The sequence below is a fragment of the Bombina bombina genome, chromosome 4 (genome assembly GCF_027579735.1).
Source record: "Bombina bombina isolate aBomBom1 chromosome 4, aBomBom1.pri, whole genome shotgun sequence".
In the NCBI taxonomy this organism is placed as follows: Eukaryota; Metazoa; Chordata; class Amphibia; order Anura; family Bombinatoridae; genus Bombina; species Bombina bombina.
Genome location: NC_069502.1, coordinates 76,757,383 through 76,783,517, shown reverse-complemented (window position 1 = coordinate 76,783,517; position 26,135 = coordinate 76,757,383). Strand labels below are relative to the sequence as shown.

The 26,135-nt window shown below is 39.0% G+C and overlaps 1 protein-coding gene across 5 annotated transcripts in view; it reads left to right on the top strand.

Moving 5' to 3' along the window:
* NCOA1 (nuclear receptor coactivator 1) overlaps positions 1 to 26,135 on the top strand; it is a 581,392-nt gene that overhangs the window by 416,185 nt on the left and 139,072 nt on the right. For all 5 annotated transcript variants that reach the window (XM_053709523.1, XM_053709524.1, XM_053709519.1 and 2 more), the window contains exon 4: positions 6,020 to 6,120. In XM_053709523.1, coding sequence (XP_053565498.1) covers positions 6,020 to 6,120 — 101 coding nt within the window. The remainder of the gene's footprint in view (positions 1 to 6,019; positions 6,121 to 26,135) is intronic.

The following is a 26,135-nucleotide window of genomic DNA, read 5'->3' as shown; positions in this document are numbered from 1 at the left end:
TATTGAATGCAGTAAGAGCTGATGATAAGTATTGTACATAAGCATTGCTGTGTATGTGTGTTTGCTCGGCTGGTGATATAACTCCTTTTGTAATGTAAATGTATTACTGTCCTCCCCCGTGACTTGCCTCTGTCCTCATATGAACTGTTACTGTGCCATACCCCAGGGCGATTGGTTTTATACGGTGAAATGATAACTCTATCTGCAGCACTCAAACCTGCAAACAGAGCAAGCTTTTACTGTTACATCAATAAAATGTGAATCACCTCTTGACTGGGCATTATAGTGCTGGAAACAACACCCAGGCAAAAGAATATGTCTTCATATGGGTTTTATCTTAGTATTATCTGTATGGTAAGACAGTGCTGTGAACGGAATCTTGTAGAATGCTTATAAACAATTGTTCTTGCCTGGGGCACAGGGAGATAAAATAACTTGTCTAAGGTTGCAGGGAGCCGACATGGGAATCGAACCTTGTAGCAGACTCTGTGCGCCCTACCAATTGTGCTACTTATCAGCACTTGCTACTGGAATGGTCAGCACTGTTTGCATAGCTTTAGAAACAGCTCTACTTTACACTTAAAGGGACACTCGAGTCAAAATGAAACGGTCAGGATTCGGAAAGAGCACATAATTGTAAGACTTTTTCAAATTTACTTCCATTATTACATTTTGCTAAATCTTTTTATATGTAAAAAAATTTTTTAGGCATGTGCACAAACTCACAGGTATACATATACTAGTCTGTGATTGGTTGATGTCACATGGAGCAGCAAAAAAAACAAAATCTACTGCTTTTGTGAAATTTGTGTTATTGCAGTGTCTCTTTACTATGCAACTCTACTGTATTTAGTAGTCCTATAAGTAATGTATGCGAGAGACGTTAAAGGAACAGAGAGCTTGTATATAAAAGAATGTGCATGTTCTGATATTAAAAACTTTTTTTTTTTGCTTTTGTTGAATCATGAAACTTTGACTTTAGTGGCCCTTTAAAAATGCCAACCTTGGTACATAAGTATCTAAAGGAAAAAAAAATACTTTGCACTAACTTTTGACAGCTTTGCTTGTAATTATCACATCTAATTGCTGCAGAGGTTTAAATATCGGAAATTTCAAAAAGTGTTTAGTATCCCTTTAAATACATGTATTTAGTAATAGGGAAAAGAAAGGCATTACAGTAGCATGGACATTATAGGCTGGATATGTATATAAACCTCTGATACGGCTAATACTGCTAGTTTTGAAGGAATACATTTTTAAGACGTGGTTTATTAGCCATAATGCACCAGCATATTCAATATAAAGTCGTGTCTCTCCTTTCTTATGTATGTATATGTTTGTATATGTAATAGGCAGGGCTGGAAATTTCCACTCATCGAGGACAAGTAAGAAATTGTACTTGTTGATGAGTAAGAAAGTAGATGTTTTCCTATATTTAATGTTGATTTATTTTTTCCTTACTGGTAAACTGCAGTGATATTTTTCCATCCCTGTGTGTGTGTATAAAATATATATACACTAGTCCTAAAGCTCCTGTACACGGGCCAAAATCCCCATCCGCTTGGATCCCTCTCTCCTTCCCTTTTTTTTTTCTGTAGTGCAGCAGTCCCACCCACTCCCCCCCACATGCGACTCTCAGGTCTCCCTAACAGGCCACATTTTGAGGATATCTTAACTGAAGCACGGGTGAGCTAGTAAACATGGTTATTTTACCTGCTCTCATCCAAGGTAATTCTGAAACTTGGACTGTTAGGGAGGTCTGAGGACAGGTTTGAAAACCAGTAGTCTATATCCTCTGGTCTAAGGATGTAGGAATGAAGACAATCTCACTATTATACATTAGACGAACATGGGCTTTAATTTCTGTTCACTTGGGGATGAATAAGAGTAGGAGTTTTGTGTCCCTTTTAAATATACAAATGGCTGTGCATTTATCTTACTCTGTGGTCAGTTCTACGCACTGAATGATGTTTTTAGGATCCGGTTAGATCTCTTTTGTAAAGCACCGCTAGATCTAAAATGACTAAACTGTGTATGGAACTTTATATTTATACTTGTACATGAAGTTTCTTGGACTGCCATACCGCAAACCCTCTTTCCCGCCAAGCCACACCTTCTTGGCTGTTTTCTGTTTTTAAATAGATCGTAAAACCTTGTATCAGCGCTGTGTCACAATAACTCGGCTTTCCTGAAGAGTCTTGGCTCTGTCTTCCATCTCTTGCACTCCGCTCTACGCTCAGTTATGTAATGTGCTGGCAGTCCCAGGCTTGATCTGATTGCATTCTAACAAGCTGCTTCAAGTGGTTGAACAATCCCACAGATAAAAAAAAAATAGGATCTGTAGCCAGACAAATAATAATTGTTAAACTAGTATTATGTTGAGTAAATAAAAGTGGCAGCTTGCTCTCTTGTAAAAACAGCTGTAGAATATGGCTGGGAGGTGAGAGAGATGATTTAATATACTGATAGAGGATTTAACCTTCGCGTTTGGTATGACCCAAACTTAAAGGGATATGAAACCCAACATTTTTCTTTTGTGATTCTGACAGAAAAGACCATTTAAAAAATAAAAGTTTCCAATTTACTTTTATTATCAAATTTGCTTTGTTCTGTGTCGAAGAGATACCTAGGTAGGCATCTGGATCACTACATGACATGAAATAGTGCTGCCATCTAGTGTTCTTGCAAATTAATAACATTCTTGCAAAACTGCTGCCATATAGGGGCTTCTAAGCATAAGTCCCTGCTTCTTAAAGGGACAGTCTACACCTTAGTCATTTGCAGCTTAATCTGAGGTAAGACTAAGGTGTAGACTGTCTCTTTAAAAAAAGATACCAAGAGAACAAAAATGTGTTAATAGAAGTACATTAGAAAGTTGTTTAAAATTGCATGCTCTATTTGAATCACGAAAGAAAAAATGTGGGTTTCATATTACTTGAATGCAATGAAGGTGTATCCTTATTTACATCCTTAAAGGGACTTAAAAGCAGTATAGTTTGATTATTCTTCCTGTAATTTAACTGTGAATATGGTAGGCTTTTCAATTCCTGCAAAAATTCAAAGTGCAGATTCTAACTTCACAAGGCTAGCACTGCTATATAGCTGTTTGCTGTTGTAACTGGTTTATAGTCATCCATTATTGGACTCAGTAGAAGAGATTAGATAAGGGAAAACTAGGTTACAACACAGCAGCTCCCATTACTTTATGTTAAAGGGATACTGAACCCAATTTTTTTCTTTCGTGATTCAGATAGAGCGTGCAATTTTAAGCAACTTTCTAATTTACTCAATTTGTCTTCATTCTCTTGCTATCTTTATTTGAAAAAGAAAGTCCAACACCCTGGACAGCACTTGTTATTGGTGGATGAATTTATCCACCAATCAGCAACAACCACACAGTTTGTTCACCAAAAATGGGCCGGCATTTAACTTACATTCTTGCTTTTCAAATAAAGATACAAAGAGAATGAAGAACATTTGCAAATAGGAGTAAATTAGAAAGTTGCTTAAAATTGCATACTATTTTTTGGGTTCAGTGTCCCTTTAAGCTTTACACTTATTTCTTCAAAATGTAAACAACTAATATAAATTAAACATATCTACATATTCTAATCAGGTTAATCTATAATGTGTCTAGCATTTCTTTAGTGTTTTATGTCCCTTTAAAATAATGTCCCACAGCAGATGCACTTCCTGCACAATTTACACTGGTGATTTGCAGCTATGTACATATGCCGCTCTGAGCTATTCCCTACTCCTGAGCAGACTTTATTTGATAATAATGCGCTCTTTATTACTACACTATTATGTCACTTTAAAGGAACATAAAAAACAATTGTGTTTCTGTGTAAAAATTGCGCTCTCTCCCTATAGAGGCCATAAAGCAAAATCTGGAACCTAGGTTTGCTGAAAATTTTTTTTTTACAGAATTTGCGTTTTGGTCTCTCTGCAGCATGGGACAAGCGCGATTTTACACAAATGTAAGAGATGTTTCATGTCCCTTTTTAAAGATCACTTTTTTTTAAAGGGGCACAGAAGTGCTGTATCATTGTGTCACAATTGTTGCAAAACCAACAAAAAAGTAGTAAGCAAAACATTTTCATTGTATGTTTTTTTAATTTTTACAAAATAAAATGCGCAATCGCAACTACCGTAAGCCATCAAATCCGGCCCATTTACTTTGCACCTGCAGCCAATAAGAGGATACCGTGACAAAACTGCACTGCTTGGCGGATGAGCCTTTTGTTGTTGGTGCAAAGCTGTATAATGAAGAAAACTCTGCAAATAAATAAAGATCATTTTGTTCATGTGACGGATATGATGTATTTAAATAAATGTATCACTTCCATGTTCCATTTAGTGGATGTTAATGATCTGAAATCTGTCTGCAAGCAGAGCATTTTGCTCTATCCTGTGATGTGAGCCTGCGCTGGGGTATATTGTTTTATATGATGCCATGTTTATGTAAGCGGAGTCATAAAACAGACCTGGGAGCTCTGTACACACAAATGATGGTAATAAAGCAAATTACTCATGACTTCCCTGAGCTGACAATCAACCCACAATGTTTATGTGGATGAGCAAGTTCTACCTGCAGCACAGAAATTTCTGATGAAAGTTTTCTTACATTTAAATTGTTTCTCTATTAAGTAGTGTGCAACAATAAAACAATCAGGGATGTTAGTTAAAATGCTAATTGGATTTACAAAAAATAAAATAAAATCAGGAAATGGAGGTTCAAATTGTAGTTCAATAGAAAATGGAAATAGATTGCAGTATATTGGTATTAAATGAGTTAATTTTGTAGAGTTTTCCAAGCAAGTCAGTTCCGAGCCCTTGTGGAAGCGAGTACTTGCAGGTATAAACAATCATTTTGTTCTGTAATTTATTCAGCGCACATCTCCAAGGTATTACAGCAAGTGCTTTTTAAAGATGGGAAGTTTAAGAGTGGCAGGTAATGAAATTTAGCATTTAAGGCCATTATTGTAAGTGCTTCTCTATGCACCGACACATTAACTTGTAGGATTCAACAGCGTTTAAGTGGAATAGTCTTTCTCAAATGATAGCTTTCCAAAGATGTCTTTGAATGTCTAATGACCCCTAGGTAGCCAAGAGGCACGATGGAAATAGCAGTTTTTCACATTTTTACCTCATTTCATATTGTCATTTATCCCCCTAAAATTCTGCCTCCATTATAACTGTGTAATGTAATATGGATATGAGATGTGTACAGAGAGAGGTGTGTGTATATGTGTATGTGTCTGTGTATATACTGTGTGTGTGTGTGTGTATATATATATATATGTATATATAATGTCTTATATGTATGCATGGAGATGGTTGGGTCCCATAACATTATTTAAAAGCTTTTTAATTAAAACTAACACTGCAGTATTAGTGTAGTTCTGGCTAATGCTGATTGGCTCATGAGAACAGCTCCCACAACTCTGTTAGTGAGGAGATAGAGGCCTCTGCAAGCCTGATTAATTCAGGGGAGAAATACCCATTTTATGTGGGGTGGGTAAAGCTAAATGTTTTGCATTATGCAGGGGTGTCCAAATTATTTCCTTGATAAGTTGGATTACACACACACACATACATACATATATATATATATACTGTGTGTGTGCTTGTGTGTGTATATATATATATATATATATATATATATATATATATATATTATATATATATATTTTTTTCTTTCTATTATTATCATTAATTATTTTTTGAGTTTTCAAATGAGCAATGCTTTACCTAAATATTAAAAGATTTTGCAATAGTATACACAGATATTTATTTTTGACTGTGGACCTGCTTCATTCTTGTGTCTGCTGTTTTACTGTCAGTACTGAAAAGGTCCTCCTTGCTTTACACATATAGTAGTCACTGTGAGGAACCAGATGTGCTAGAGTGCCCTATTGTAGCCACTGACGAGCTTGATTTTAAGTTCATGTGCTTTAGATTTATATCATGGGAAATCTTTTCTGCAAAACCATAATGACTGATTCTCTTGTTGCAGAGAAAGCCCTGGGAGTTGATGATGATGTCCAGAAATCGGATATATCGTCCAGCAGTGGAGGACTCATCGAAAAGGAGTCCTTGGGGCCGCTCCTACTTGAGGTACATAAACACACTTCTTAATCTATAAGTTTACATTTGCCTCCTACATGTAACATATTGTGTTGTATGTATTTGTCTGGTGGTGCATCTGTCAGCAGTATGAAATATTACTAACTGACCTCTTCAAATAGAAGTTGTCACATTATTCAACTTTCTTTTTGGAACATTTGGAGGGCAACCAAGGACAACCTGAAATCTGAGAAATGCGTAATAATAATAATCAAACTGTATTGTGCAGTTGCTGATAAGTAGCTTAACATTGTGTATGGTCATAGTCTATAGACTCGGGATAAAGGAAAACACAACATGATACCTGAAGAAACTTAAATATAATAATCATGTGATATAATTAGGTTGGTTTTAATACCAATACGCTTTTTAGTTGACCTTATAAACATGACTGAAACATAAACAAAATGAAAGCATGCAGTTGTTTAACCCTTATGGACCGAGGCAATTGTCCAAGTTCTGAAGCAACAAAGTGATTATAAAGAATGTTCTTGATACTATGCGTATTGATTAAGGATTAAGGACTTGTAAATGCTTTATACGTTAGACATTTTAATACCAACAAAGGATTTGTGTTATGTAATGTTGTTGCACTTTGCTGTGTGTGTTTGAAAACTGCTGCAGTAGTGCATTTTGAGGACGGTAAAGGCACAGGAATTAATGGTGTCTTAGCGCAATCAGTAATGGTGGAGAGCTGTTTGACAACATGGAAACAGAAGTCTTTGTTTAATCACAAGGAACTGGATTACCTTGACTACAACTAACTACATTTTCCTTTAAGCCAAAGTGGGCAACGTAATATATAAATTAAAAACAGACGTCTAAAGTAAAACTTGTCCCTCTTTCGTGTTACTCCCCATATGCCTCTCTCTCCTACCAAGAACGCCTCCACCGAGTGTGTAATTGCGTGAAGCAGCAACGCCTCTACCAGGCATTACAGCCAATCACAAAAAAGTATTCCATGTGGAGCACCATCTATATCAGATGCTGTTATAGTGTCCCTATCAGATACAGCAAAGGTGTCACTCATTGAATCATGCGCGAGAACGGCATGAGCCTCTTCTGTGGAATAGTAAAATGCCCCCATGATGCAGAAGTCAAAATTTTATTTTATATTTTTTTACTCCTACTGAACAGTAACTCCCTCAACCCATCCACCAATTCCCACTTCCATCCCCCTATTCCCACTTCAAACCAACAAAGTTAACCCTACACGCCACCCAAAAAATAAAACAGTATTGTCCACAGTATAAAAAACTGCAATCAGATCTTAACAGCACTGAAATGTAAAAAGAAAAATATACATAAAAATTGACAGATCAGGATGATCAGACAGAACTATCTAATCAGACTGATCACAAAGTGCAGTGATCAGAAACTACAGGAAAGGGTTAAAAATCTAAAATGACAAAAAGGATCACATTTTAATAAGAATATAAAACAAAAATCACACTTCAAAAGTACTGAACAGAGTAGAGTGATCACTGCAATAACAGTACATTTTCCCCTTGTACTGTGAGCCTGTTTTATTTGATCTTCTGATTTTCCTGTATTAGGATTCAGTAGTCGACCTATTCAACAGAGGGCCCTGGTGTAAAAAAAAAATTTGAGCCCCCACAAAGGTAACTCAGAAGTAAACAATAATATACATGCTGCTCTGTATAATGCTTGTGAGGATAGAGAGAGAATGAAAGAAACGGACCTCCAACCTGCACTAAGAAAAAGCTTCCCTACATTAGTATTCAATCTGCACATACCTACAAATAGGTACCCTGGTGCAACTGCGCCTGCTGCACCAATGGTAGTTCCTGTTAGGATTACAACCTCCTCCAGACATCAAAGTTAAGTATTCCAGTGGCCCAATATTCTGTGGCATATTCCTTAGTTCTTAGCTATTCTGTAGATCATGGGTACAATCAACTTATTTTGTTTTTCAATTATTCCAGGACATGGATAACGCAGGATTTACATGGCATGTTCTACACAATTCTTGTCATGATAACTGTTCAGGTCCACATTTCTTTGGTCCACAGTAATGAACTTTTTATGGTAAAGAAGCGCTTGCTTATGGTAAAAAGCAGGTGTGCACGCCATCTGGGTCTGTTCTGACCACTTCGCTTCTTTTCGGTAGTGGATCTGGAAGTTTTCTTACATTTCTTTTCACTATTCTACATCATCCTTGAAATCTCAGCAAAGTGACATAAAACCCATTTTTTTCATGATTTAGACAGAGAGTACATTTTTCAAAAACTTTATTATTAAATTTGCTTTGTTCTATTGGTAGTCTTTGTTGTGAAACCAGGTAGGTAGGCATAGGGGTGTGTACGTGGCTGGAGCATTATATGGTAGCAGCTTTGCAGGAATGCTTTTCACTATGGGTTTCATAAGCTTATGAGCATGCCCTTTGGGGACAGATCTCTCTTCATTATTATGTTATTTAGTAGAATACTGTGAATAAGGGTACCATCCTGTCTTGGGGTAAATGTGTTGATATACTCTTCTTCCTAATCTTTCCCTACTCTATGGCCATGCATCTAACAGGCTGTTTAATATCTTGCTATTGCTGGTATCATCCAGCTGTTACTTCCTTGGAAACAGAGGTGTGGATTCCATTACCTTCATCATGCCTAAGATTGATGTTCTGAATGGGTTTGTAACAACTTACCATTTATAGATGGAATCTATTGACATAGTCGTGCAGGCAGTAATGCAAGAACAGTTCCTGACCACCAGTAATCTGAACAAGTATGATTTCCTTCACACCCCCATTTGCCTTTCATGTCATTACTTCCTCAGATTTGTACTTCGTCTATAACATTTGCATTTGTGACTGTACGTTTTGGTCTGGTCAAAGCCCTGCAAGTTACTACTATATCGCTTGAGGCTCCTCTGCCCTCTTTTTGGGAGGAAGAGATTCTGATCACTTGATATCTCAATGGCTTCTTGGCCACAGCCCTTTCCAGTGAAGTAGCTGAGGAGCACTTGCACTGCTCCTTTGCAGTCCCAGGACTGGCTAATCCGTCTCCTCTGGAGTTCTGCCAAATCAGCTATTGTTGTGACGTTTCTTAAAGTGGTTCTGAATTTTTCTGCTGTTGGATTTTCTTATGGAATCTGTCATCTCATTTCCCAAGTGTCATCACTAACTATAGTTTACTTAGGTATCATCATATCAGTCTTAGGTCCAGGTTATGAGTGGAGCGCAAACATTTGCACACAAGCAATATCGTTTTTTTGCAATCGTTTCTGTGCAGGTTTCAATTGCGCTTGTATTACAAGTTTTAATTAAATGCGATCACGTGAGCGCAATTCAAGTTAACGCTTGTCTGGTAAGAGCTTACTCAGAGCTGTGGTTAACGGTTTCACAAAACAAAAAAAGTGTCACAAAACACACCAAAAATACATTACAAAGTACACTTACACTCATAATAACACCTCTAATAAAAATGATTGATAAAATTGCACAAAAAAGTTATAAGGGCTCAAAGATATAAGATCTCTTCATGTTGGGTTAGCGCTCTTGAGAACATGAGTTCGGGTTAGCACAAAAGTAGGGTGTTTTTCCATTTTTTTTGCTCCATTGACGTCTACTTAATACGAGCATAACCCAACATGCACAAAAATTTACTTCTAGCGCAATTAATGTTCTAGCGAAAGTGCTAAATAGCCCTCCACTGGTAATCTGGCCCTTAGTAGTTCACACTTGCCCTCTTTAGTACACGTTTTTGTTTACGCTTTTATTCTAAATAAACCTAACTTCACCTGCAATGTAGGATTTGTTTTTTTATATATTTTTTGCTGTTAACGTGAAGTCCTCTTCTTTACCGGAGTTATTCTGCTTTTGAAACATTGTGGTGTTGGGGCTTGTTGTCTCTTCTTTTCCATCTCTCTTTTTTTGGCTTAGCTAAGTTTAAAAAAGGGGACGAAGAGGGAAACCGTATAAAGTCTTTATTTTCTGCATTTCTCCAAGTTGGAGTGGAACTGTTGATCCTTGATTAAAAGGACATGAAACCCATTCAGAAGTAGAATACAATTTTAAAAAAAGTTTCAAGTTTACTTCTATATCAGATTTGCATCGTTCTTATATTATTCTTTGTTGAAGAGATTTCTAGATTGGTAGCGTGCACGTGACAGGAAATAGTGCTGCCATCTAGTGCTCTTGCTAATGTATAGCATTGTTGCAAAACTGCTAACATATAGTGCTTCAGACACATGCACACTCCTGAGCTTACCTTCCTGCTTTTCAACAAAGAATAACAAGAAAACAAAGACAATTTGACAATAGAAGTAAATTGGAAAGTTGTTTAAAATGATATGTTCTATCTGAATCAAGAAATCATTTTTTGGGGTTTTTATGTCCCTTTAAGCCCAATGTCAAGTGCCAAGTGCCATCACTTACGATAAAAAGAAAAGGACAGTCCTTAATTGACATAAAATATATGTTACATTGAAACTGATTATATAGATATACGATATCCCACAATGTTACCAACTGCCAGGGTGCTCTATATAGAAATAGAAAGTTCAATGCATAAAAAAGGCACTCTCTGGTCTTAACGTTTATTTACAAACTTAAAAATGGCATAACGTTTCGGTGCCACTACCTTTGTCAAATGCCTGGTTGAACCTAAAAACACTTATGAACACTTATACTTCTGAACCACTCTAGGCATTTGACAAAGATTCTGTAATGGCACTGAAACGTTATGCCGTTTTTAAGTTTGTAAATAAACGTTACGTTTTATATATTTAAAGTGAATGTCAACTTTCATGAAAACAGGGGCACTTTCATTCTTGAAAGTTTACATTGCACAGGATTTTTCAAATACCTTCTCCTGAAACACCAGATTGCCGATCCCACGCCTGCAGCTCCTCTGTACTTTGTCAGCAATGACGAAACCGGCTCTCTCCAATCACGGCTTCCCCCCCAGGAGCATTCATCTGGTGAGGCCACGCCTGTGATTGGAGGAAGCCGGTTTCGTCATTGCTGTGTTAGTACAGCAGGAAGAAGCAGACGGAGGATCTGTGATCCGGTGTTTCAGGAGAAGACGGTTTTTAATAGTTTTTTTAAAAAATGGGCATTTTATCATGAAAGTTGACATTCACTTTAAGATTAGTGAGGGCCTTTCTTTATGCATTGGACTAATATATATATATATATATATATATAATATATATATATATAATATATATATATATCATAGGTTTGAATCCTGTTACTTCATATGAACGTGTTTTTATTTATATATATATATATATATATTTCACACTGAAGTAGGACAAGACCCGGTGTTGATCCGTGGTATCCCACACCAATAACAACCAGCACCAGAGATATATTGAATCACCAATTTAATGCCAAGTAAGCATAACGTTTCAGCCCCCACTGGAGCCTTGATCACATGCAGCAAATCCAAAGAAAATTTAGGCATCTTTGGATTTTCTTTGGATTTGCTGCATGTGATCAAGGCTCCAGTGGGGGCTGAAACGTTATGCTTACTTGGCATTAAATTGGTGATTCAATATATCTCTGGTGCTGGTTGTTATTGATGTGGGATACCACTGATCAACACCGGGTCTTGTCCTACTTCAGTGTGAAATACTTTGGATGCTATTTGGCCGTGCACAGAGTGGTTGTGAGAGTTGGTGAGTGCTTATCTTCTGTATATAATGATATATATATATATATATACACACACCGCACACATGTATGTATGTATAGCTGCATGCAAAGGATAATGTCTGTGGCTTTGCATAGAATTCCTTTGTTTTCTATAGGACTAAGCTAAAAGAAATACAGTTGCTTAGCAACAGGCATCATCCTCGAGTTACTGTTGGACATATTAGTACACACTCTTTCACAGATAATTGTTCACTAAACACTCAGTCATATTTGCAACATTTATTTATGCTTCAGAGAGCATGGGCTGCAGTGTTACACTGGTGAGGATGACGCTAAGGTCTGTGGCTGCTGGCTAGCTCACAGTACTGTTCTGTAGCACTCTGTTACTAAGTTAAGTAAGAGTCAATTGTTATGTCACAGAGTGTCTATCTAAATATGATTTATCCGTATGTCTCCCTCTTTTTCTCCTCTGCTTTTTCTTACTCTTCTCTCTCTCTTAATTTCATCGTTTTCACTTTGACTTTCACTGTCTCCTCCTCTCCTTTCTTTTGCTCTCTCTTGCTAGCTCTCTCCTCTTTTTCTATCTCTAGCTCACTCCTTCCCTCTCTTTCTGTCTCTAGCTCTCTCTTTCTGCCTCTAGCTCTCTCTTTCTGTCTCTAGCTCTCTCCTCTCCCTCTCTTTCTGTCTCTAGCTCTCTCCTTTCCCTCTCTGTGTCACTAGCTCTCTCCTTTCCCTCTCTTTCTGTTGCTAGCTCTCTCCTTTCCCTCTATTTTTGTCTCTAGCTCTCTCCTTTCCCTCTCTTTGTGTCGCTAGCTTTCTCCTTTCCCTCTCTTTGTGTCGCTAGCGCTCTCCTTTCCCTCTCTTTCTGTTGCTAGCTCTCTCCATTCCCTCTTTGTGTCGCTAGCTCTCTCCTTTCCCTCTGTTTGTGTCGCTAGCTATCTTCTTTCCCTCTCTTTCTGTCGCTAGCTCTCTCCTTTCCCTCTCTGTCACTAGCTGTCTCCTTTCCCTCTTTTTATGTCACTAGCTCTCTCCTTTCCCTCTCTTTCTGTCTCTAGCTCTCTCCTTTCCCTCTCTTTCTGTCTCTAGCTCTCTCCTTTCCCTCTCTTTCTGTCTCTAGCTCTCTCCTTTCCCTCTCTTTCTGTCTCTAGCTCTCTCTTTCTGTCTCTAGCTCTCTCCTTTCCCTCTCTTTGTGTCACTAGCTCTCTCCTTTCCCTCTCTTTGTGTCGCTAGCTCTCTCCTTTTCCTCTCTTTTTGTCACTTGCTCTCTCCTTTCCCTCTCTCTCTGTCACTTGCTCTCTCCTTTCCCTCTATTTTTGTCGCTAGCTCTCTCCTTTCCCTCTCTTTGTTTCGCTAGCTCTCTCCTTTCCCTCTCTTTGTGTCGCTAGCTCTCTCCTTTCCCTCTCTTTCTGTCACTAGCTCTCTCCTTTCCCTCTGTTTCTGTCACTAGCTCTCTCCTTTCCCTCTCTTTCTGTCTCTAGCTCTCTTCTTTCACTCTCTTTCTGTCGCTAGCTCTCTCCTTTCCCTCTCTGTCACTAGCTGTCTCCTTTCCCTCTTTTTATGTCTCTAGCTCTCTCCTTTCCCTCTCTTTCTGTCTCTAGTTCTCTCCTTTCCCTCTTTCTGTCTCTAGCTCTCTCTTTCTGTCACTAGCTCTCTCCTTTCCCTCTCTTTCTGTCGCTAGCTCTCTCCTTTCCCTCTCTTTCTGTCGCTAGCTCTCTCCTTTCCCTCTCTTTCTGTCACTTGCTCTCTCCTTTCCCTCTCTTTCTGTCACTAGCTCTCTCCTTTCCCTCTCTTTCTGTCACTAGCTCTCTCCTTTTCCTCTCTTTGTGTCGCTAGCTTTCTCCTTTCCCTCTCTTTCTGCCTCTAGCTCTCTCCTTTCCCTCTCTTTCTGTCACTAGCTCTCTCCTTTCCCTCTCTTTCTGTCGCTAGCTCTCTCCTTTTCCTATGTTTTTGTCACTTGCTCTCTCCTTTCCCTCTCTTTCTGTCACTAGCTCTCTCCTTTCCCTCTCTTTCTGTCACTAGCTCTCTCCTTTCCCTCTTTCTGTCTCTAGCTCTCTCCTTTCTCTCTCTTTCGGTCTCTAGCTCTCTCCTTTCCTTCTCTTTTTGTCGCTAGTTCTCTCCTTTCTCTCTCTTTCTGTCTTTAGCTCTCTCCTTTCCTTTCTCTTTCTATCACTAGCTCTCTCCTTTCCCTCTCTTTCTGTCGCTAGCTGTCTCCTTTATCTTTCTATCTCTAGCTCTCTACTTTCTCTCTCTCTCTTTCTATCTTTCACTAGCTCTCTCCTTTCCCTGTCTTTCTGCCTCTAGCTCTCTCCTTTCCCTCTCTTTCTGTCACTAGCTCTCTCCTTTCCCTCTCTTTCTGCCTCTAGCTCTCTCCTTTCCCTCTCTTTCTGTCACTAGCTCTCCCCTTTCCCTCTCAGCTCTCTCCTTTCCCTCTCAGCTCTCTCCTTTCCCTCTCTTTCTGTCTCTAGCTCTCTCCTTTCCCTCTCTTTCTGCCTCTAGCTCTCTCCTTTCCCTCCATTTCTGTCTCTAGCTCTCTCCTTTCCCTCTTTGTGTCGCTAGCTCTCTCCTTTCCCTCTTTTTATGTCACTAGCTCTCTCCTAACCCTCTTGATTTTGTCTCTGTAGCTCTCTCCTTTCTATCACTAGCTCTCCCCTTCCCTCTCTTTCTGTCACTAGCACTCTGCTATCTCTCTCTTTCTATCTCTAGCTCTCTCCTTTCCCTCTGTCGCTAGCTCTCTCCTATCTCCCTCTTTTTGCCTCTAGCTCTCTTCTTTCCCTCTATTTCTGTCTCTAGCTCTCTCCTTTTCCTCTGTCGATAGCTCTCTCCTTTCCTCTCTTTCTGTCTCTAGGTCTCTTCTTTCCCTCTCTGTCACTAGCTCTCTCCTTTCCCTCTCTATCACTAGCTCTCTCCTTTCCCTCTATTTCTGTCTCTAGCTCTCTCCTTTTCCTCTGTCGATAGCTCTCTCCTTTCCCTCTCTTTCTGTCTCTAGCTCTCTCCTTTCCCTCTCTTTCTGTAGCTAGCTCTCTCCTATCTCTCTCTTTTTGCCTCTAGCTCTCTCCTTTCCCTCTATTTCTGTCTCTAGCTCTCTCCTTCCCCTGTCGATAGCTCTCTCCTTTCCCTCTCTTTCTGTCTCTAGCTCTCTCCTTTCCCTCTCTTTCTGTCTCTAGCTCTCTCCTTTCCCTCTCTGTCTGTAGCTAGCTCTCTCCTATCTCTCTCTTTTTGCCACTAGCTCTCTCCTTTCCCTCTCTTTCTGTCTCTAGCTCTCTCCTTTCCCTCTCTGTCTGTAGCTAGCTCTCTCCTATCTCTCTCTTTTTGCCACTAGCTCTCTCCTTTCCCTCTATTTCTATCTCTAGCTCTCTCCTTTCCCTCTATTTCTGTCTCTAGCTCTCTCCTTTTCCTCTTTCTGTCGCTAGCTGTCTCCTTTATCTTTCTATCTCTAGCTCTCTACTTTCTCTCTCTTTCTATCTTTCACTAGCTGTCTCCTTTCCCTCGCTTTATGTCACTAGCTCTCTCCTTTCCCTCTCTTTCTGTCACTAGCTCTCTCTTTTCCCTCTCTTTCTGTCTCTAGCTCTCTCCTTTCCCTCTCTTTCTGTCTCTAGCTCTCTCCTTTATCTTTCTGTCACTAGCTCTCTCCTTTCCCTCTCTTTCTGCCTCTAGCTCTCTCTTTCCCTCCATTTCTGTCTCTCGCTCTCTCCTTTCCCTCTTTGGTGTCGCTAGCTCTCTCCTTTCCCTCTATTTATGTCACTAGCTCTCTCCTAACCCTCTTGATTTTGTCTCTGTAGCTCTCTCCTTTCTATCACTAGCTCTCCCCTTCCCTCTCTTTCTGTCACTAGCTCTCTCCTATCTCTTTCTATCTCTAGCTCTCTCCTTTCCCTCTCTTTCTGTCGCTAGCTCTATCCTTTCCCTTCTCTTCTGTCTCTAGCTCTCTCCTTTATCTTTCTGTCTCTAGCTCTCTACTTTCTCTCTCTTTCGGTCTCTAGCTTTCTCCTTTCCTTTCTCTTTCTGTCGCTAGCTCTATCCTTTCCCTCTCTTTCTGTCTCTAGCTCTCTCCTTTATCTTTATGTTGCTAGCTCTCTCCGTTCTCTCTCTTTCTGTCTCTAGCTCTCTCCTTTCCTTTCTCTTTCTGGTCGCTAGCTCTCTCCTTTCTCTTCTCTTTCTGTCGCTAGCTCTCTCCTTTCCTTTCCTTTCTGTCGCTAGCTGTCTCCTTTATCTTTCTATCTCTAGCTCTCTACTTTCTCTCTATTTCTATCTTTCACTAGCTCTCTCCTTTCCCTCTCTTTCTGTCTCTAGCTCTCTCCTTTCCCTCTCTTTCTGTAGCTAGCTCTCTCCTATCTCTCTCCTATCTCCCTCTTTTTGCCTGTAGCTCTCTCCTTTCCCTCTATTTCTGTCTCTAGCTCTCTCCTTTCCTCTGTCGATAGCTCTCTCCTTTCCCTCTCTTTCTGTCTCTAGCTCTCTCCTTTCCCTCTCTTTCTGTAGCTAGCTCTCTCCTATCTCTTTTTCTGTTGCTAGCTCTCTCTTTTCTCTTTCTGTTGCTAGCTCTCTCCTTTCCCCTCGCTTTCTGTCACTATTTCTCTCCTTTCCCTCTCTCTTCTGTCTCTAGCTCTCTCTTTTCCCTCTCTTTCTGTCTCTAGCTCTCTCCTTTCCCTCTCTTTCTGTAGCTAGCTCTATCCTATCTCTTTTTCTGTTGCTAGCTCTCTCCTTCTTTTTCTGTTGCTAGCTCTCTCCTTTCCCTCTCTTTCTGTCACTATTTCTCTCCTTTCCCTCTCTTTCTGTCGCTAGCTCTATCCTTTCCCTCTATTTCTGTCACTAGTTCTCCTTTCCATCTCTTTCTGTCTCTAGCTCTCTCCTTTCCATCTCTTTCTGTCTCTAGCTCTTTCTTTTCCCTCTCTTTCTGTCTCTATCTCTCTCCTTTCCCTCTCTTTCTGTCACTGGCTCTCTTCTTTCCCTCTCTTTCTGTCACTAGCTCTCTCCTTTCCCTCTCTGTCTCTCTCTTTCTGTCACTAGCTCTCCCTTTCCCTCTCTTTCTGTCACTAGCTCTCTCCTTTCCCTCTGTCTCTCTCTTTCTATCACTAGCTCTCCCCTTTCCCTCTCTTTCTTTCTTTCTTTCTTTCTTTCTTTCTTTCTTTCTTTCTTTCTTTCTCTAGCTCTCTCTTTCAGTCTCTTCAGATTATAAATAGAATAGCCTCCTATTACCCAGACACACATTTCTTTGCTTTTGTTGCAAGGTAGCATGTCACATGCTAGCATAAAGTGAGTATAGAATGCCCATAGCTTTATCAATAATATATAATGTTATTGCCGGCATTTACATTGCTGTTATCTGCCCAAGGCTAGTCTGGAACGTGCCAATCCCAGCCACCTGCTCAGCCAGGGGGCAGTGTATATTGATCAAGTACCAAGCTATTAACGCCCCCATCAATGACTCTTACAGCACAATAAATGTTTTCAAAATGTTTACAACTTTAATATGGATACTGGGAAACTACATAAAACTTGCACAGTGTTCAAATTTCATGTGACTGAAAGGTGATATCTTTTTTTAAGAAAAATAAATAAATTAATAATAATTAAAATAAAATACAATTTCCTAGAGAATGAAGTATTAACTGCATGTTAAAGTGATTGTATCCGTTTATTTTTGCTTGATAAACAATTGTATATAACTTTTTTGTATGCATCACCTTTTTCTCAAAGCCAACAATTCAGATATCTTAAGTAATATACTCTTGCAAATATATATATATATATATCAGGTAGCCCTCAGTTTACGCCGGGGTTAGGTTCCAGAAGTAATGATTGTAAATCGAAACTGTTGTAAATTGAAACCAGTTTATAATGTAAGTTAATGGGAAGTGAGGGAGATAGGTTCCAGGCCTCTCTCAAAATTGTCATAAGTAACACCTAATACATTATTTTTAAAGCTTTGAAATGAAGACTTTAATGCTAAATAACATTAAAAACCTAATAAATAATCACACAACACAGAATATATAATTAAACTAAGTTAAATGAACAAAAACATTTGCTAAACAGCATTATAAACCTAATAAAATAAATCACACAACACAGAATTCACTTGCATTTTTCTGCACAGTTCTTTCTATGCATTCCAATCTGGTCTGATTTATAGACCGGAAGATTCTTGTTCCTTTAAATCTGCTTGATAGCTCAGGTCTGGTTAAACTGATTAACTTTCATCTTGATTGGCTTTGCTGCAACCAAGCGGACAGCTCCACCTATTGGCTATTTTAATAAATGCACTGCTTCTCAATGCTTTTCAATAGCAGCTCACATGACTGGAAAAAAGTGTTGTTCTGAAACGGTTGTAAATTGAACCGTGTAAAACAAGTATTTAAAGGGATATGAAACTGAAAAAAATATTTTGCAATTCAAACACTGCAAACCATTTTTTCTATTATCAAATTTCAAATATCTTTTGTTGAAAAGCAGGACGTATGATTAGGAGCAGGCCCGTTTCTGGGAGCACTATATGGCAGCAGTTTTACAAGAATGCAAGAGCACTATTCCTGCCATGCAGTGCTCGATATGCCTACCTAGGTATCTCTTCAACAAAGAATATCATGGGAATGAAGCAAATTTGATAATAGAAGTAATTTTTTAAATGGTATGCTCTGTCTGAATCACAAATAAAATGTGGAATTCATATCCCTTTAATGCAGCGCTATTAAATAGTGAGTTTCATTAATCCCAGGTGCCGGCACTACGTTACATATGTAAATCTTGCCCGGAATGCTTAATAGCATAATAATTGGAGCTAGATCAAATAATGAGTTGCTCTTCACATCTTTAATTGCCAGCAGTCAACAGTAAGGTGCGTGTATCAAATAGCTGGCAGGCAATAAAAACTCAATGACGGTTAAATATTGTCCGACTCATGAAAGCTGATTTTTTAACTCGTTGATCACCGGTATATTATTTTGTAGCCCTCTCAAGCAGCACATGAAATAATTTTCATTATAAAATTTAGATAATGATAAAAAGTAACAAACATGATTTAAGATGATTTTATTTCTTATTAAAAAATGACATAAAGCTACAAAAAATGATATTTCTTTAGAGAAGTTACTTATTGCATTGTTGCTTGCCTATACCTATGTGTTTATAAAGGGTTAAAATAAGCAATGCAATACTCAGATCTTAACATATCAATTGAACCAATCAGGGGCAGCATATGTGTGTGCAACTACCAATCGCCAGTCGCGTCCAGTGCAGATTCGGCAGTGCATTGACAATCTTGAGCTGATTAAACTGTTTGTTTAAATCATTTGTGGAATTTAAATACATTTAAGCATTTTGTTATTTCAAATGTATGTCCCTTTAAGGGAACCAACCCTGGATCCAATTTGAGCAATACCTGGATCCAATTTGAGCAATACCTAAAAAAAAATTTTTTGTTTGCCATACTTTAGAGCTGTCAAACCGACTTTTGTAATAAATAAATAAAAAATTCACTTATCAACCCTTTTACTGAAATAAAATAAATATCAATACAAAAGCAAATCCCAAATATGTAGGGTTTTAGCTCAAACTGATGTGTTTTGAATGATAAAAACGTTTTGCTTTGTGGATAGTTAATACAAATCTGTTTTATACTAACCATGAAAGAGGGAAAGCACATTCTTAAGAGTATAAATGAAAATATTTCAGGGTTTAATGCTTTTATTTTTTTTTGTTTGTTTGTAGCCACTGACTCTGTCTATGCCACATACATTTATATTAAGTATTACACTGTTTGTCAGACATGTGAGGCATGATCTGAGATGCTCCACGCAAGTTATCCCTGGGTCTTCTTATTATTTATAATCTGGGGAAAAGGGTTCACTTGCACTGTTTACAGGTTGTAGGTAGTAGCCATAGGACTTGTCTCTAGAGCACTGGAATGTTAGCGAATTGTAATCTGACCACATTTTCACAGCCATGAGTGCGCCGACCATATTAAGAACAGATTCCAACTATATACGTATTGTTATTTTCATTATCAGGTATTTGTAGAGCGCCAACAATTTCCGCAGCGCTATGAACATAGGTGGTATATAAAAAAAACAATTACAGGGATCAAATGGGTAGAGGGTCCTGTCGAGAGTTGCACTGTTGTAGTCGGCTCTTATGAAGGTGGACTATAAACAGCTGGGCTCATAGGCTTATATGATATGGGGTTTAAGGGGATAGCAGTGGAGATAGGAAGGTTAGTGTAGGTTGTATGCGTCCCTGAATAGTAGAGTCTTCAGGGAGCACTTGAATCTTTTAAAACTAGGGGAGAGTCTTGTGGAGCGAGGCAGAGAGTTCCATAAGATGGGAGCCAGTCTGGGGAAATCTTGTAAATGGGAATGTGAGGAGGTAACAAGAAAGGAGGAGAGTAGGAGATCATGAGCGGAGCGAAGGGGATGGGAGTGAGAGTATCTGGAGACAAGGTCTGAGATGTAGGGGGAAGCTATGAATTTGAGGGCTTTGTGTGTCAGAGTGAGAATTTTGTGTTTAATCCTGGAGGCAAGAGGAAGCCAGTGAAGGGATTGGCAGAGAGGTGAGGCAGATGAAGAGTGACGTGTAAGGAAGATGGGCCTGGCAGAGGCATTCATTATGGATTGTAAAGGAGCTAGGTGGCAGCTAGGGAGTATTGGTGTGTTGGGTTAATAAACTATGCGCTGTGGGGGTAAAAGCTAGGGAGTCTCGAAGAAGTAATCTCACAAACTTAAAATCTGGATTGGATGAGACTCTTAAGCGCTTGTGCTTAATTACCCAATAAGGAAAGATAGTCTTACTATGTAGTTGGATTCAATGAGATCTATTTATTTTTAGAGTTATAAATACATACAATCAAATTTAAAACAATAGAAATTGATTCTTAAAACAAATCTAACTGGTTGGCCAACCATACAGTGTGAATAAAATGATATAATATGTTTTCCAATCCCTGTTACTTAGTGTATTATACAAACATATCTGTAGGGAGACCAGAGAGGATGGAGTTCCAGTAGTCGAGGCGGGAAAGGATGAGAGAGTGGATTAAACTTAGTTGTGTCTTGTGTAAGGAAATGTCTGATTTTAGCGATTTTTTAAGGTGGAAGCGGCAGGCTTTAGCCAAGGACTGAATGTGAGAAGTGAAAGAAAGATCTGAGTCAAGTGTGACCCCAAGACATCGGGCATGTGAGGTTGGGGTAATGATGGAGTTATCAACAGTTATAGAGACATGGGGGGGGGTGGAAAATATGGAGCTCAGTCTTGGAGAGATTTAGCTTGAGGTAGTGAGAGGACATCCAAGATGAGATATGAGAGAGACAGTTAGTGACACGGGTTAGCATGGGAGGAGATAGTTCTGGTGCAGAGAGGTAGATTTGGGTATTGTTGGCATACAAATGATAATAAAGCCAGTTGGAATTTATTTTAGGAACCTAATGAGGATCGTGTAGATTGAAAAGAGCAAGAAGACAGAGCCTTGCGGTACCCCAACAGAAAGAAGTAACAGGGCAGAGGATGCCCCCAGAGAAGGCTACACCTAGAGGTTAGATAGTAGGAAGAGAACCAAGAGACGAGCTGTGTCATAGATGCCAAAGGACTTGGAGGGTATAGAGCAAATAAGAGGGTGGTCGACAGTATCAAAGGCTGCAGACAGATCAAGGAAGCATAAGTAGAGAGAAGTGGCCTATGGATTTTGCTGTAAGTAGGTAGTCTGGTTACCTTAACAATTGCTGTCTCTGTTAAATGCAAGGGGGCAAAATCAGATTGCAGTGGGTCAAGGAGGGAGTTTAATGTAAGGAAAACTGGGATAGACGTGCATATACTAGCTTTTCAAGAAGCTTTGAGGCATGAGGGAGTAGGGAAATAGGGCAGCAGTTGGATGGGGAGGTGTGGCTCGAGAGAAGGTTTTTTAGAGGATAGGTGTGACTTATGCATGTTTAAGAGATGTGGGAACTATACCAGTGCTGATGAGGAGGATTGAAGACTGTGTGTAGAGTATAGGGTAAGGGTAGAAGAGTGGGAGGGGGAGTAGTTGTGAGGGGATGGCTGGTCGAGGGGGAAAGGGCTTAGTAGTGAGGGTAAGAAGATAGTATAAGGGGTATATAAACTTCTTCCCTCTGGTAAACAGGGGCAACAGAGATAAATTTATGGGTATGTGGGTTATGGATGATTGTGAGCTTTTGAGGGGGTGGGAGTAACCGGTAGTATGTTGAGAGCTGATTTCATTTCTGATGGAGTTGATTATGTTGTTGAAGTAGCTGGCAAAATCTTGAGCTAAGAGAAAAGTTGAGGGTGGGGTGTCGGCGGAGAAGAGTTTTGAATGTGGAGAACAGACGTTTTGGGTTTAAAGAAAGAGTAGAGATGTAATGTTGCTTATATAGATTAATGGCAGAATAGTAAGAGTTCAAGATGAACTTATAGTGAAGAAAGTCAGCAGAATTCCGATATTTCCTCCAGTGTCACTCAACAGTACGGTAGCATCTGCGTAGGTACCGTGTCAGAGGAGTATGCCAGGGCTGAGGATGAGTGTATGATTTCCAAGCTATGGTAGATGGGGCCAGATTATCAAGGACCGATGTAATGGTGGAGTTATTGCAGATGTGTCTCCTAGCAACCATATCAAGGAAAAGCTGCTATCGATGTGTATTCGACGGGTTTGTTCACTGCCCTGTGCGGAAGTAGGAGGCTATTTTCAGTATTCGGCTCTTTTGGAGCTGAATATCCGTTTGTGCAAGTGAAACACACTAAGATCTGTGCAATGAACGAAACTGCCGCATACATACATCTAAAAGCTACTTTTTTGCCTTCCTGTATGGCTGTGACAGGAAGTAATGGATTATGCAAAAATTAAGTAAAAGTTTTTTTATTATTAAGTATAACTCACTGGTTAGTGGATTTTTATTACAACAGACTGTTTTAGATCCATATAAACCAAAGGATCCCTACTTTATGAAGAACTAAGTTTTACACGTAATAAACTAGTAATATTCTTAAAACAATATATGTACATATTATTGTCAGCCTATCCTTTTTATATATAGCACAGTGTTTCAGCCCTCTCTCTGGCATGGTTTCAACATTATGGTGTTGGCAGCATTACTGTGTTATGACAATTTGCTTTTATATCTGCACAGCTGTCAGGTCACACTTTGGGATATTCTATAGTGTGACAAACTATTTTGAGAATCTTCTCTGGATCACACTATTTATAACTGTTCTTACATAAAGAATAGGGAGTCAAAAATGGTAATGTACCATGTGATATCTTTATATTAAAAGTCTGGCATTTATTGCAATTAAAGGGCTATTTATCTATCTAGATATCAAAAGGTCAGTAATATAAACATGACACACTTTAACAAATTCGAGCATGCCTTTAGAATATACCTTTAAAGGGATACTGAACCCCAATTTTTTCTTTTGTGATTCAGATAGAGCATGCAATTTTAAGCGACTTTCTAATTTACTCCTATTATCAATTGTTCTTTGTTCTCTTGCTATCTTTATTTAAAAAAGAAGGCATCTAAGCTAAGAAGCCAGACAATTTTTGGTTTAGACCTGGACAGCACTTGTTTATTGGTGGGTGAATTTATCCACCAATCAGCAAGAACAACCTAGGTTGTTTACCAAAAATGGTCCGGCTTCTAAACGTACATTCTTGCTTTTTAAATAAAGATAGCAAGAGAATGAATAAAAATTGATAATAGGAGTGAATTAGAAAGTTGCTTAAAATTGCATGCTCTATTTATTTAAATCACGAAAGAAAAAAAAAATTGGGTTCAGCATCCCTTTAAATAAATCTACCCGTCCTATGAGACACGTGGGATATTCAAGCATACAATGGAATCAAAATATCTTTATTATGTTAAAATATTAGCACTTTAGGTCAGAATAAAAGTATTTAATACATATAATCTTCTGCCAAAACTTCATCTGGCATTTGTACGATGGGTGTAACCAATTTGGTATATTGCAGAATATGTATTTATGTTACAGCAGTTTGTCACATCATTGATATGCCGATTAGCACATACTATAAAATATCATTCAAAGTGCCAGGTCTGTGGGTGCCACAATACTAATGTTGGGATAAAATTCCATAAGATAGTTACAGGACCCAACCCTAACCAGTCCTGTCTTCCAGTAAATAATAGATATAATGATGTATTCAAAGCAGAGATTACCCTGAGAATAATATTTAGATGTATCTTAAAACTATATTAGTGGTTTGAATATGGAAAACATAAGTGTAAAGTTTTAGGGGTCGCTTCGCAAGCCTTTCGACCCTACGACTGATGGTTCTCACAAGAGAACCTGCAGTCCGTATTTAACAAGCAGTGGTCATCAGACCGCTGCCTCCCTAACCTTTCGCCACCTCTAAGGTGGCGAATTTCAAACTCTCTGGTCTCGTTCCCGGCCGGGGAGATTGACAGCTCCTGCCCCATGCGCGATTGGCTGTGCGCAGGCAGGGGGGTGGGATTGCACGTGTAAGCCCCGCAAAATAGCGGCTTGTCTGCTATGCTGAATTCCACCAGGGGAATTCAGCGGCCAGAGGCGAGCTGAGGCGGACAGGGCCTGCGTATATTCGTGCCTTGTCTGCCGCAGCTTGATAAATCGACCTCTTAGTTTCTATAATGTACTGTAGGTGTGAATAAAGTAATGGGCGTAGATGTGTTAAAACATAGGTTTCCCTTCTCTAATCTCACCTGCTAAGCTCCAATTAGGGACATATAAACTCTGCAAACATTGGCTGTGTGGTATATAAAAATGTTAAAATAAATTTATTTATCAGAGTTAAGTCCCTTTAGCATTTGCTATATTCCAACACAGCCAATGTTTGCACAGTTATCTGTTACCTAATTGTACTCAGAGGAAGATGTTTTGATATAGGAAAACTAGGTTCAACATGGCTGCACCCACTACCTTTTAGAAACTCAGAATTAGTAAATCCCCTAATTTTCACAAATTGCAGGAAAACAGGTACAAAACTAATAATAAAAGTATACTGCATTTTTTTAAATTTATTCTACAAGTAAATAAACACTGTATATTACAATCTTTATTACAATGTTTATTGTTGCTTTAACCCCTTGTGCTTCGTCTGTAATATCTCTACTGATGAGTTAATATTCTCATGTTTGCACAAATCTTATTTTGTATACTGGAGCAGGTGTTTGCTGTAACTAAACACAGCTCCAGAAACCGCAGAACTTGCGCCAGAACAGTTTGCTTTCTTTTTGGAGACTGTTATTTAAGTGAATAAACTGTTACAATTAGCATTGCACGCCAATGTGCAAACTAATCTGGTATTATGCAATATATTAATACATAATATTAAACTATATTATGTACACATTATCTGTAGTAGGACTAGGTCCCTGGGGCATAACCTGTTTGTGTGGATGCCAAATTACTGAATAATTTTCTTAACCCCTTCATAGCTATTAGCCTTAGGAATTGTACCCCCCCCCTCATGAATCACTGTCCTCACTGACCTTGAAGAGGTTTAGTTAGGCAATGACAATGTTAATTTAGCAGCACAGGGGCTGGGCCGCATCGTTCCCCTGCAAGTGTTTGTGCGCTGGGAGTGGATGTCAGAGATCTCTCTTCACAGTTCAGCGTGGTTTTCATATTTCCTGTTTTGGCTATAGCACTTGTTAATAATTACTGTGGTACATTAGATGCTGTTGTATTAGGCCGGCGGCCAGACAAAGCGCGAGCGTCGCTGATCGGAGGCCTGGAAGGGCAACACTCTGAGCTTTCCAGCACGTTCTCTGCTATGATACAACAAGGATGTTTGCTGGCAGAGCAACAAGTGGCGCAGCCTACAGCTGTGTGTGCAACGTCACATGGAGCCTGTGTATCTGGCATAGAGATGAGCAGTTAACCCTTCCAAGCCTGTATTGTAATCCCTTTATGGCTGCAATACTGTACAGTTTGCTTGGTTTACCAGATTGTGTTGCATCATCCTGCAGACTTTAAAGGGACAGTAAAGTCAAAATTAAACTTTCATGATTCAGATATAGCATGTAATTTTAAACAACATTCCAGTTTATTTCTATTATATAATTTGCTTTTTTCTTTTGTATCCTTTGTTAAAAAACATACGTAGTTAGGCTCAGGAGAAGCAATGCACTACTGGGAGCTAGCTTCGGATTGGTGGTTGCACATAAACCTTTTTTAACCCTTTAAGGACACAGCTTTCAGTTTGCTCAATTGTTTTATGACGGAAAAATTCCGTCATATGTCCTTAAGAGGTTAATTGGCGTACCAGATGTGTTCAGCTAATTACCAGTATTGTATTGCTGCTCCTTCAGCAAAGGATATCAAGAGAATGAATCAAATAAGATAATTGAAGTAAAATGTAAAGTTGTTAAAATTGTATGTATTGTATAATGAAAAAAAAGTTTGG